Source organism: Clytia hemisphaerica, unplaced genomic scaffold (assembly GCF_902728285.1).
Source record: "Clytia hemisphaerica strain Z4C2 unplaced genomic scaffold, Clytia hemisphaerica genome assembly, whole genome shotgun sequence".
Classification (NCBI taxonomy): domain Eukaryota; kingdom Metazoa; phylum Cnidaria; class Hydrozoa; order Leptothecata; family Clytiidae; genus Clytia; species Clytia hemisphaerica.
The window spans coordinates 280,970-293,866 of NW_027104499.1; the positions used below are offsets into that span (position 1 = coordinate 280,970).

The 12,897-nt window shown below is 35.1% G+C and overlaps 2 protein-coding genes across 2 annotated transcripts; one reads left to right on the forward strand and one right to left on the reverse strand.

The window, feature by feature from the left end:
* The first annotated feature begins 567 nt into the window (after positions 1-567).
* LOC136821719 (SPRY domain-containing SOCS box protein 3-like) lies at positions 568-5,217 on the forward strand. Its single transcript, XM_067077927.1, has 4 exons — positions 568-1,184; positions 2,281-2,471; positions 3,427-3,995; positions 5,013-5,217. The coding sequence occupies exons 1-4, from the start codon at positions 911-913 to the stop codon at positions 5,062-5,064; spliced, it is 1,086 nt and encodes a 361-aa protein (XP_066934028.1). The 5' UTR covers positions 568-910; the 3' UTR covers positions 5,065-5,217.
* A 1,741-nt stretch (positions 5,218-6,958) lies between these two features.
* On the reverse strand, positions 6,959-7,942 carry LOC136821720 (ADP-ribosylation factor 2-like). The gene is made up of 2 exons (XM_067077928.1): positions 7,702-7,942; positions 6,959-7,316 (listed from the first exon to the last, which is right to left on the reverse strand). The coding sequence occupies exons 1-2, from the start codon at positions 7,912-7,914 to the stop codon at positions 6,963-6,965; spliced, it is 567 nt and encodes a 188-aa protein (XP_066934029.1). The 5' UTR covers positions 7,915-7,942; the 3' UTR covers positions 6,959-6,962.
* Positions 7,943-12,897: the final 4,955 nt, after the last annotated feature.

The following is a 12,897-nucleotide window of genomic DNA, read 5'->3' on the forward strand; positions in this document are numbered from 1 at the left end:
ATGTGAACAGAGATGAATTGAGAATTGAGAAAGCGATCTAAATATTCATATCTTTTGGGAGATGCTTTAAAATATTCATCTATCTATCTCTTTCCTCCCTTTCCTCAAAACATCTGCTCTTATGGGAGAATTCTCCAGAGAAATTTCTCTTTTTTCTTCTATCTTCATCTTTTTAAGCTGAGATGTAATAAATAAAGTCTCGATATTTCGAAAATCTCGTTCTACTAGTTGAAGTTGAGACTGGAATACTCTATATTTTTTGATTTCGCAAAACTTTGTTTCACTTTGCAAAAATGTTCGATTGAATGCTGCTTTCAATTGAGTGAAGGATGTCATAAAAAATGTATCTATTCAATTGAACCGAGTTGGGCATAATACTGATACTGTTTCACATAAAACAATAAATAGTTCTTTGACGTCTTTTGCTTCAAGTTTATAAGATTTCTATCAAAGTCTCTATGATTTTTGTATCTTGTTCAGTATTGTAGTGAATGACTCTCTTGAACTAAGCGTTGTTCATGTTATCTCCAAAGACTGGTCATTTACTTTCACTTTCGTTTTCGTTTTAGTATGAACGGCAACTTTGATTGCACAGCAGGTACTTTTTGATTTCTGAATAAGAAACATAGCACAGAGCGGCTTGTAAACGAACTTATGAAAACTCTCTACAGCTTCTTCAAAGGCGTTTACTCACACTCTGTATAATATCTTTTGCAACAAGCTTCAAAACCGAAAGTGGATTTCTACACACCTGACCGCAAATAAAAAGATAATTTTTGTAAAGATACCAAGATTTTTCAAATCGCAGCATTATGTAGAGTTTTGAACGTTGAATATTGATGGAAACAAATTTTACGAGGAGAGCCATCAACTGCTTCATGCCAGGTGGATGTGGTAAATCCACCGTAAAATGTCTCGAAACCGTGACTATTTGAGTCGTAAACACAGAAGCAATAAACAACCTTCAAACTCCACTAACCATCGACATGACATTTTCGAAGAACGACAAAACCACCACGATCTTCAACAACTTGAAAACGAGGCTCTTCCACTTGGAGCCGAGGCAGATGACAACGAAAGGAGACAGGCATTAGTGGATATGATATATGAGAGACATTTGAGCAGAGAAAAGACTGGGGAGAATGACTCGACCTCTTCGGACGAAGAACAGATCAATGAACAAGGTTTGTTATTTTTCTTCCCTAAAAACCTCTCATTTTCTCATTTCAGATTTTGAACTTCTTTTACATAAGGGAGGTTGTTGTCCGGTCTATACGAAAAACCAATACTTGTGTTCTAGCATAATATTTAATTGGGGGGGGTTTCACGTTTGGCGGAGGAGCGGAATCGGCCCTTTTTTCGGACGGAGTGGCGGAATTTGGCGAAAATTTAGACGGAATTACGGAAATTGGGTTCTCTGACGGAGACGGAAAATTAGACAATTTTAGTGCGGAAAAACAGAATTTAGCAAAAAAAGTTGCGGAATTTCGGAATTGGTAAAAGATATTCCAAATTTGCGGAATTTTCGACAAAAATATTGAATTTCAAAGGAATTTTCGGTGACGGAATTTTGGTTCAATTTAAGACGGTTTGACGGAAATTGGAGAAAAAATTGGCGGTATTGCGGAATCGGGTACCCCCTGAAACCCCCCCCCTTAATTTGCCTGTCATTTCTTGTAATGATGCTTCAAATCTAACAAATTGAATACCGTTGAAAAGATAATTCAAGGCACTGTAATTTTTGTGGAGATTTTTTATCTTTCAATGCTTGTTTTTTTACAGTAATTATTAAATTATTGCATGAAAGTTATATTTCTTAGAGCGTTGCCCGTTGGAGTAAAAAACATTTTAAATTATGTTTTTTTAACTCCAATGAACTACCTTCTAGAGGATCTAAGAATTTTAAAGGAAAAATAACTATATAGCTGAAATCAGCTTTCAAAGTATCTCTGTACCAAAAATAAAGATGCTAAAAAAGTTTGTGTTTTTTTCATCTTCGTTGTCTAAATATCTTTCAGTTATTTTTCCAAAAAACTATAGTGCTCTGAATATCTTTTCAACTGTATAAAATTATATGGAACGTAAAAAAATGTTAGAATTAAGTATTCGTTGAAAATTGTCAATAACAAAAAATCCCAAAGTTTGATTAGTTTGACCGGGTCTTGAGTATTAGAAATTGTGAAAGGGAGTTTCGAATTAATCATTTTTGGCCGAAGTTCATCACCGTCCCCGGAGAATGTCAGTTTATGTGTTGTTCAAGATAAAATAACTCTCTTCCAGATTATTGTTGGTTCTGGGACGAGTCAAAAAAGTCAGATGACGTCATCGTACAAAACTGCGGAACAGAAGCTTATTTTCATCCGGACTACAGCTGCGGGACGGCTGCGATCCGGGGCAACCGACAATTTCGTGAAGGCGAGGAACATTACTGGGAAGTTCAAATGTCGAGTGCCGTGTATGGTACAGATATGGTATGAGTGGTTTTTGTTGGACCTTTTTAAAACTTCTTAGTTGTTAAGAATGAAAACAACTTATTCTGAGTTGTTAGAAAAAGAGGTTTCTTTCTCAGAGCAGCGTGCTGCTTAGCTAAGAGTTTTGAAATTATTCTTCCTTTGAATTCGAGCTTTTTTATGAATGATAAGTTTTTTTGAATTTCTCTATTACAAAATGATCCATTTTCTTGGTTTGAATGCGGTTTGCAATTTCAGACATTTCATGCAGAGTTTCGTTTCAGTTTCTTCCAGACAATGTCCATCTCAACAAATAGTAAGCAAAAAACCTACGCATGCGTATTGAACTGAGCTTTTTTGAATGCATGTTCGCATGAATTTTCACATTCTTCTTTCTATTTCACTTTTTACATTAGATTTAAAGAGGATAAAAAATGCATTCGGACAAAATAATAATCATTGAAAACCTTTTTTTTTCGCTGAATTAAATAAGCTGAAAATATTACGGATTTGTATATTTCAATCTGCCGATAAAATTTTCGCGTAATTGTGTTTTTCTGGAGCATCAATATAGTCGTCTAGAATATTTTGTGCACAACAAACTTTTCATAAAAATTCTCTTAGCCCACCTTAGCCCAGTCGTTTATTTTAACCATATCCCGACATAAAGATTTCCCGCTTTCAACAAAAACGTTATAAACGACTGGATTCCCAGTCTAAACAAGGCATAGATTCAAAAGAAAGAAATGCGAAATTGAATTTCACGAAAATTAATCCGATTAGATACATTCCTTACAAATAAATCAATTTTAGAATTCTGGAAAGCAAAAAGAAAATAGATTTTACTTTCCTTCAACGTGAAATTGACAATAAATTTGATCTATTGTTTGACCGACAATGACAGGCATGAATGAATAAGGATGTATTGATAACTTATTTGTAGTCATTCCCTTTCTTGATCATTCTTGCTTTTCAGATGATCGGTATCGGTGCCAGCAACGTCAACTTGGATCGCTACAAATCGCAATTCTGTTCGCTCATTGGAAAAGATATTGACAGTTGGGGAATAAGTTACTTCGGAACATTACATCATAACGGCAAAACTAAAAACTTCTGCAAAAAATTCGAAAGAGGGGCTACTATAGGTTGTCACCTCGACCTTTGGAAAGGCACTTTATCCTTCTATAGGAACGGAGAACCTTTAGGAATAGCTTTTGATGGATTACTAGGTAAAGAACTTTATCCGATGATCTCCTCAACCGCAGCAAGAACGAAAATGAAACTTTTGTGTAGCCGAAAGACGAATTTTTCTTTACAATATTTATGTTGCAAAGAGATCAGTAAGAATATCCCTTCATCGAGGAACAACAACGTTTTAGAAACTCTACCTCTGCCCAATGGATTGAAAAAATACATCGGCTGGAGAATGGATTGGGTCTTCACATTAAACAACCCTCGAAAACTTTCTTCCTCTGCGCCAACAAGTTCAACGAACTCAAACAAAATGAAAGAAATTGCCGGTCCACAAAGAAAGCGCATCCGAAGGTATTGACTTTATTTACATTACCATGACAACGACGACATTGCCATGACAACCGACCGACATCACCTTGACAACCGACCGACAAAAACAATGATTGACGAACGACAAAATTTGTCCGAAAAATTAAAGAGTATTTTTTTTTTAGAAACGGAGTAGATTTCTGATGATTTTTTATGTAAATTGTTTTGTTTTTGTATATTTTTTGACGAAAGAATTTCTATTGCACTGGCTGCAGCTACACAGAGACCAAACTTGACATCCTACATGGACGGTACTTTTATGACAAATTGGCAATGGCACCAATTCGAAAATCTCAATGGACTTTTTCATTAATTACATCACGAGCGTTTTCAAAATATTGCTATGGTTATTGATTCCCAGCGGAGCAGTCCACTTTATTCAAAAAGTACTTTAGGCGTACAAACTTTCGCGAGATCGTAAAATCGCGAAATTCACGACATTTACTTTCGCGAATTTCAGGAAAAAATATTTTTCGCGAGCACAAACTTTCGCAAATCGTTGGATAAAAATGAGAATTTTTAAACGAAAATTTGATAAAAAGTGACAAATGCTCCTTGAATCCGATAAAACGATTATACTTTGACTTTAAAAAGGCGTCAAAGGCAATAAATATGCTGAAAATGTTATATTCATTACGATTTCAAAGTTTCATAAATTTCCAATTTAAAAAAAAACAATTTCGCATAAACTTTCGCGCATCACCCTGTTGAGAAATTTCACGAGCATAAACTTTCGCGAAAAAGACCGAAATTCGCGAAAATCGCGAAAGTTTCTTTTCGCGAAAGTTTGTACGCCTAAAGTAACATCATCTTTTGAAAGTCTGAAAATTTGCGAATTTTAGTTAATGTGTGGGGCTCCGTTTATTCTAACCTGTTCTCATTTTCTAAAATCACTGAAATGAATCCAATCCTCGAATATCATTTTCTGAATGTTGATTAACCGAACAAGTCCTGAACGTGTGAAAAGTTTCTGTTGAACTATTCCTTTTCTTTTTCCAGCAAACACAAAGACAAAGAGACTCCACTCACCGATGAAGCAGACACCATCTAACAAAATTTCATTTCTCATTATTTTTACTTTTTTTACGAATCTCAATTTTGTAAATTTGATTTTTGGATACAAACAACATTTTTTTTCTTCTCATGATTAACAAAATTGATTATTTTGGTCTTCTGAGTACTTTCCAAACCAAATAAAACCAAACATAGCAACATGTCATTTTCATCACAACAAGCAAATATACAGGGTGTCCCTAATTAAAGTATCGAGTTTGTGTGTGTTATTGCTAAAATATAAGAACGTTCTCCATCACACAGGCTTATTACAAAAGGTAGTTACAACGTATAAATTAATCGTAATGACAAAGAAAAAAGAGGGAGGGCTTAAAATACAATTTTGTGAACACGCACATAAAACTTTCTACTCAATCGCATGTTCAAACTCGATACTTTAATTAGGGACACCCTATACAACGGATCCTATAAAATTAATGGGATTAATTAGCAGCTCAAATTTGCTCAACAAGGGAAATAATTGGACAAAAATGATTCTATGTATAAACAGGGAGCTTAAAGTTTTTAAAGTTTCGAAATTTCTGAGCTTTTCTTCAAAATTTCTGGGTTTCCACTGGGTTTCTGGGTTTCGCCCAAAAAATCTTTTTTCGAAAAATGAAAATCTTTTAGCACATTGTAATTCTACGTCTTTGTACAAAAAATTGGAAAAAACTAATGGACAGATTTTTAACAAAGTCCAAAAAGCCCTATTTTCGGGCATTTTTTGGGCCCAAATTAACCCAAAATTTTTTTTTTTGAAAATCTTGCGCCGTCACATTTTGGTAATCATCATTTTGCACCTTTTAACCAAAAATCACAAAATTCCTATGATTCAATCCCGAGAAAAGTTGGTAACAGACGAACGGACGAACGGACGGACGAGCACAGGTTAATTTATAGGACCTCCAGGTAGGTCCAAAAAAAATAGACACTGCACTAAAGAATTTAGTTAAGGTCAAGTCTTTTTGAGATCGGTGGTATCACAAAATCGTTCGATTAAAATGAAGTTCGCATTTTATATAATTTCAAAATCATTGAGACAAATTGAGGTAATAATCTGACCTCACTTTGTCAAACTTCCCTATTACCAAAATATACATAAAATATATATTATCTTATACTATTCAATATTTGATAAGAAAAACATCACTTTCTTTGTAACTTAGTACTTAAGCTTAGTAAGGCGAAGCTTGAACATGGATCATTAAAACTTTTCACATCGGTGCGGAAGAAATTATCTCCGAGGGTCAAACCTTATCTGACAGCTTTCACAAAATGTATGGAGTGTTAAAGATAAAGGCCAGATACCCTGACACAAAGAGGCATACTTAATAAAGAAGTCAAAAAAAATTAATTCAAAATTGAAAATAAATAAAATTTTTGTATATGGCAATAATAGTAATTATAAAATCATACAAAACTTTTAATTTTTTTTGGAATTTCAAGAACATTAGAGAATAAAGAGAATTTTCAAATTATTAGGAAATGAAAATGAAATCCGATCGAACAAAGCACCAAAAGATCACAGAAAAGTAGTAAAACAAATATAACCACGATAGTCTGATTAATTTCAAGACTCCCAATATAAGTCTACTAGTTTTAGGAAATGCTCAGTAAAAGTTGATTACATATAATTAAAATAGATAATTAAAAAATACATAAGTTCAAATCAACTTTGCCATTTACAGTTGGATTAAAACATTTATTTAAAGAAGATAGAACCTTTTCAACGTTCTTGCTCTGTTGTTTCTAGCTTTTAAAAAGTTAGCGTTCGATAAAATCTGAGAATGCTGCACAAATTGATTGGAGATCGTCATCTTTCCACCAGGGTCTTTGTATTATAACAAAAATAAATGTGCCAGTAAAAACATATACACCAAATAAGAATCATATTTTTTAAAACATTTTCCTGTTCAGAAATTGATTACTCTGTATTTGCTGTGCTAACCAATCCAACCCTTGAAAAAGGCCTTCACCCTTCACCGCAACAGTAGGCTGTATAAACCAATTATGCGTTGTTAATTCTGCCAAACCAAGTCCTGCTTTAACATCATTAACAGTTAAAGCACCTAAAACATCTTGTTTATTGGCGAACACTAAAACATGAGCCTCTTTAAGATCTTCTTCTTCTAATAGTTTGTGTAATTCATTTTTTGCTTCACTCAAGCGCTGTTTATCACTACTATCGACAACAAAAATCAATCCAGTCGAACCTTTCAAATAAACACGCCAGAGACTTCGAATCTTATCCTGAAAAATAAAACGATGATAAAAATCATCAAGTTCTAGGCAAAAATAAGAAAAACTTTTCCCAGTTTTGATATTCCACAGGCCTCACGAAATATTTAAAATCTAAATTTTGTCCAAAAAGAAAAATATTGTATTTAAAAGGGGCTGCTTCGTGCAATACAAAATTGATCCACTTATTTTAATAGTGTATTCCTCGATCTGAATTTGTAAATTTTGAGGCTTAAATTAAAGATGATATGTTAACAGGAACGAAAACCAAACAATGTAATTTCAGGAAGATTTGTTATCAAAGAAACAATTTGAAAAAAGTGCTTTCATGAAATTGATCAATAATTTGAAGGTTTTATAATTAAAGTATTCTCATAATAACTGCTGAAATGCTTACCTGACCACCAATATCCCAAACAGTGAAAGCAATATTTTTATATTTGACTGTCTCCACATTAAAACCAATGGTTGGGACCGTTGAAACGGTTTCATTTAAGCGGAATTTGTATAAAATGGTTGTTTTGCCAGCATTGTCCAAACCTACCATCAGAATACGAACTTCTGGGCCACCAAATAACCTTTGAAATCCTTTCATAAAATAGTTGCCCATTGTTTATTAATGCGAGTGAATTTATTTTCTAAAAAAGTGAGGTTTAAGGTCAATCATCATGTTAATCAAAATCAAAATTAACCAGTGAGATATTGTTTCAAAACCTTTTTTTCCCAGATTTACTTCTAACCCAAAATGCTGGACAAAAAAGGTTAATAGTTATTTAACAAATGAATTTATTTCAATTTTAATTTAGAATAGTATAAACAAGCACGAATCTTTGAAAAATGAAAATAGCAGGATGAAGGTTTATTTTCAAAATATTTTTGAGGCTTTATTCAAAACAATGTTGCGATTGAGTTTTCAGACAATTCTAAGTAGATGGGGCAACTCTTTAAAAAAAAGATCCTTTGAAATAAAAATAACTTTGAATCCGTGGCTGCAGGATAAATTATTGGTCAAAAATGGTTGTTATTTAAGCTGAACATTTGTTCTCAGGTCTGAACTAGTAAAATATTTGAAAAACATATGGAATAAATCAAATTTAGCCAATGATAAGCCAATGATAGGAAAAGTTGTAGAAGAACCTTAATCTTCACCAAAAAAGTGTCTTTTTTTCTAAAGATGTTCATTTTTCCAAATACCAGTAAATGGGTGAAACTTTTTTTTAAATCAGGAAATCTGAAAACTTTTTTCTGAAAATTGGAAAATCAGGGAAATATCTTTAATATTTTTTTGATTGACATTTATTCCAGAGGAATTCTGTTGTAACCATTGAAATCAACAGAAAAGAGCTGGAGTAAACGTGCATACAACATATTTCAAGACAAAATATTGATCTGAATCTGCGTAAAGCAGCCTGATCCATCAACTGCGACTGGTTTCTAGAAACATGAAAACCAGAATATGATTCTTCAATGGGAATCAAAACTATAAAGTGCACTTACAAACATCAATATATCAGATCTAACAAAATTAATAACGGCACTGTTATCATTGACAATAAAACAAAGGATTTTCTGTCAAGAGTCTTGTAAAAACATTCCAACAAGTGAACAACTTCCATCGAAATGATCTGTCACAGCTGAGTCTACCATTTTTAACACAGTTCGAGGATTGAGCCAAGAATGCCCATAGAACACCCGCAGAACGCCCGTAGGCTCCCGCGGACTACTCCCGCGCGGGTGAAAAGTTTAATCTGTCAATCATTTTCTCAAGCGAAGAGTACCCGAATGATAGCACAATTAGATTAACCTAACAAATAATATTTTTCCTCTTTATAGACAGCAGGGGCTACATACTTTATTCCGGATAGACAAATGTCCGGGTACAATATAAATGTCAAGCTGTTAAGTCCGGGAACTGTCAAAATGGCAATCGCATGCCAGGAGCAGGACAAAGTTTTTGCAAGGGAGGGAAGATACAAGGATTTAATATCATCGAACTAATCGAACTTTTTACTGACCGAACTAATCGAAATGCTATTACTTCAAAAATTGTGAGTGTTCGATAAGGTTCAATTAATTCTTTTAATCGAACTTTAATCGTTCGATGGAGTTCGATTAGTTTGATTGTTTGATTGGTTCGATGAGTTCGATCGATCGGGTCTGGTCTATTACGACCCTGCCTATGCCCCGGACAGTCTGGGGTTTTTTTGATGCGTGCCCGGGGTCCGTATTATTTGTTTTTGAGAGACTACCCCGGACGCCCCAGACAGCCCGCGCGGTCGCTTTTTATAGAATCGCTGACCGCGCGGGTTTTTTTCTAATTCATTGAAATATTCTTCCGTGGACAAACGCCGTCTTCCAAAAGATCTTGTAATGTCCTGATTTTGGCGTTTCGTGTGTGAGGCCTGTATTTGAACCTTAAATCTCAAGCGTGGTTTGTTCAGCAATCAAATTCTAAAATCTAACCGAAAGCTGAAAAATGGATCCTGATCAGACAGAGAAAGGTAAAGTAAAGTTAGTTTTTTTATTTTTAATTAATTTATTAACCTTGCCTAGTTTATAAAAAAAATCTACGTACGTATATACCGTGAGAGGTCCTAAAGCCGACAGCCCAGCTTAATTCCGACACCCCAAATAACTGTTATGAAAAAAAATTCTATGTTTACAAACATTCCCTCTCCAAGTTGAACGATAAACTATTGCTAGAACTCTCGAAACAAAACATCTAACAAGATAGCTGTAATGTCAAGATGTCAATTTAATGTAATTAAAAAGTGCGAGTTGTAAAAATAATTACCATTTTATTCTGGATCAGTTGCTCATGTTTAAAATGATAACAGTTTTGTAATAAAAGTGACTTGTGCGGGAAAAATACGAAACAACTTGGACTGGTTTCCATCAAGAAACAAACAGACTAAATTGTAAAAATGGCGCGAAGTTGAAAAAAGGGCGGATGCGGTAGCACTAATTTGAATAACAAACATTGAATCAATGAGGCGGCAACTATCAACGCCCTCTTTACCACCGATAAGTCCGGATGTTTATTTACGGAAGGCCTGCAATCGGATAGCTCTTCATTTAAGTGTACTCTTTGACGACATATATTATCTTTACTAGAATAGGAGCAAGGTGTCATGTAATACATAATAATTGTAATATACGTCGTCTATTTGTATTCTTATCATGTAATATATAATATAATGTAATATACGTCGTCTATATGTATCCTTACACAAAGTCCTTTCCCCGCGCATTCAAGCCAAATGCCAGTGTAAATTAATAGAAACCATGCTTGATTACGTAACGTTTCAAAATGAGCACGCTCGTACACAGACCTCTTTTATATTTTCGTGTGCTTTGGAAAATCAAAACATCTCATGTTGTCATTTATGACGTTGTGCATATTGCAATAAAAAAATATGTTTTGTTATAAGAAGCAATTATTGTTATTTGGTTCAATTGGTTCAATGTATCAAATCTCTCAGTTTAGTTGACACTTTGGTATCTTCGTTGCGTCACAGCGAAAGGTTTGTTTTTATTTTAGTTTGTATCTTTGAAAGACCCCATCGGCTTTAAGCTGGGCTGTCGGCTTTAGGACCTCTCACGGTACGTCCGGGGTAAATTTATGGCGCAAAAATTGGAGCCCCGGACGTATGTCCGGGGAAAAAGTTATTTTTTTCAGACCCCAGACATTTGCCCCGGACTGTCCGGGGCATAGGCAGCAGGGTCGTGTGGTCTATATTTTGAAAAAAAGTGAAACATTTTTGGGTCACTGGCCACAGCCTAAGAAGTCAAGAATTTTGAAAGATAAGATCAAGAAACCTGATTGTTGTTATTCCGATTAAAACTAAATCATAAAGTTGAAATCGGACTGAGAAACAAGGAAATCTGAAGCCCATCTGAAGGCAAAATACCCACGAATACCCAGACACGTCATTTGTGCCATTTTGACTGTCTTCTCCCAAATTATTACCTACTATTACCTTACCATTTTCACAAATACCACATGGCTTGTCGGGCGATTTATTTGATGAGCTTTGATTAGCTAAAATTTTCATCCGATTAGTGTGATATCAAAGGAAAATCAGTTGTGCGGCACCAAGTGGCCGACAATGGCAATCTCCATTAACCCGACCTCGACCTCGACCTCGACCCTGACCCTTGAAAAGGGCCGACCCTCGACCCTTGGAAAAAAGCCGACTCTCGACCAAAATACAATAAAAAGCCGACCCTGGGTAAAAAAAACAGTTTTTTTGGCAGTGTTTTTTTTAATATAAAAGTTGAGCAGACAAGCAGGGGGTGGAATGGGATACACACGCTTTTTTATAAGAATAATGAATCGTCAACCTCGTCGCTCCCCCCCCCCGCCCGGCGGGTCGTATTATCTGCTTTTTGATGTTTTACTACTGCGTGAGTGGAAGATAATATAATATCTCTCGTGCATCAACGTAAAACGTAAATATTAAGCCTGGGATATATGGATACGCGGCTGATCATACATGTTGGTCAATAATATGATGCCACGGGGGGGGGGGGGTCTTGTGAAGAATATTCTCATCCTCCTCCTCCCCCCCCACCCACCGACGACTATTCTTGAAGTATTCTCTAAGTGTTCTAATGATCAGTTTTTGGAATATTCATCCAAAAAAAATCTTATAAAAGTCGCTAAAGCATTTTTTTACCCAGGGTCGGCTTTTTATTGTATTCTCCGTGATTTTGGTCGAGGGTCGGCTTTTTTCCAAGGTCGAGGGTCGGCCTTTTTCAAGGGTCAGGGTCGAGGTCGAGGTCGGGTTAATGGAGATTGCCGCCGACAATGATGGCCTTGACTTCAGTGTCGGCACAAAAAGAAAATGGACACCAACATTAAACGCAAAATGTAAAAGGCCAAATGTCATGGTCATGGACCAAAAAGAAACCATCAAAAGCAGGAGCAGATGGCCTGTCTTCTGTCTTTGATTGTTCAGGTTGTATTAATTCATTTCACACTTTTCACTAATCACTGGAGAATGTTGGGCTGTCATGCTCTTACGAACATGTATATATAATAGTTTTACGATCGTCCCCGGTAAATATATTTATCTATCTATCTATCTGGTGGATTGCCTCTTCAGTTCTTGGATTTTTTTGGACTCTTTTCTTTTGCCATTGATGATTTTGTGCGTTTGTTCGCCTGCTGCATGAACAGTTGAAGGTGCATTATTTTCGGGAAAACATTTACATTTTTTTTTAAATTAGAAAAACCGGGAAACTTTTTTTATATACCTAAGCCTTGATTGATATGATACTGCTCTTAAATATCAACTCCAGAAGATTTTTCAAGTTTTAATTTTTTTTCAAAATCTATCCTATCTTGGGGGCCGTCGACATTCGACTTTCGAATTTTTTAACGGCATTTGGCCGTTATGGTTCTGACCCCCTCCCCCCCCTCTACGTTAACGGCCATCAAATTTTACCCACTTAAAATTGATTAAGTCACTCAAATATTATACCTGTTTTATCACATAGATAGCCAATTGAGAATTCGGCACAGATCTTTAGTTTACCTTGACTTTTATTTCGTAATTCAATTGACTGCTTTCTCTGTTTTTATGTTTTC

Excerpts from the sequence above, each read along its gene's own strand:
- LOC136821719 (XM_067077927.1), top strand. The coding sequence starts at position 911 with ATGTCTCGAAACCGTGACTATTTGAGTCGTAAACACAGAAGCAATAAA. Across the intron at positions 1,185-2,280 it reads AGAACAGATCAATGAACAAG|ATTATTGTTGGTTCTGGGAC; the intron begins GTTTGTTATTTT and ends ACTCTCTTCCAG. Across the intron at positions 2,472-3,426 it reads CCGTGTATGGTACAGATATG|ATGATCGGTATCGGTGCCAG; the intron begins GTATGAGTGGTT and ends CTTGCTTTTCAG.
- LOC136821720 (XM_067077928.1), bottom strand. The coding sequence starts at position 7,914 with ATGGGCAACTATTTTATGAAAGGATTTCAAAGGTTATTTGGTGGCCCA. Across the intron at positions 7,317-7,701 it reads TTTGGGATATTGGTGGTCAG|GATAAGATTCGAAGTCTCTG; the intron begins GTAAGCATTTCA and ends TTTATTTTTCAG.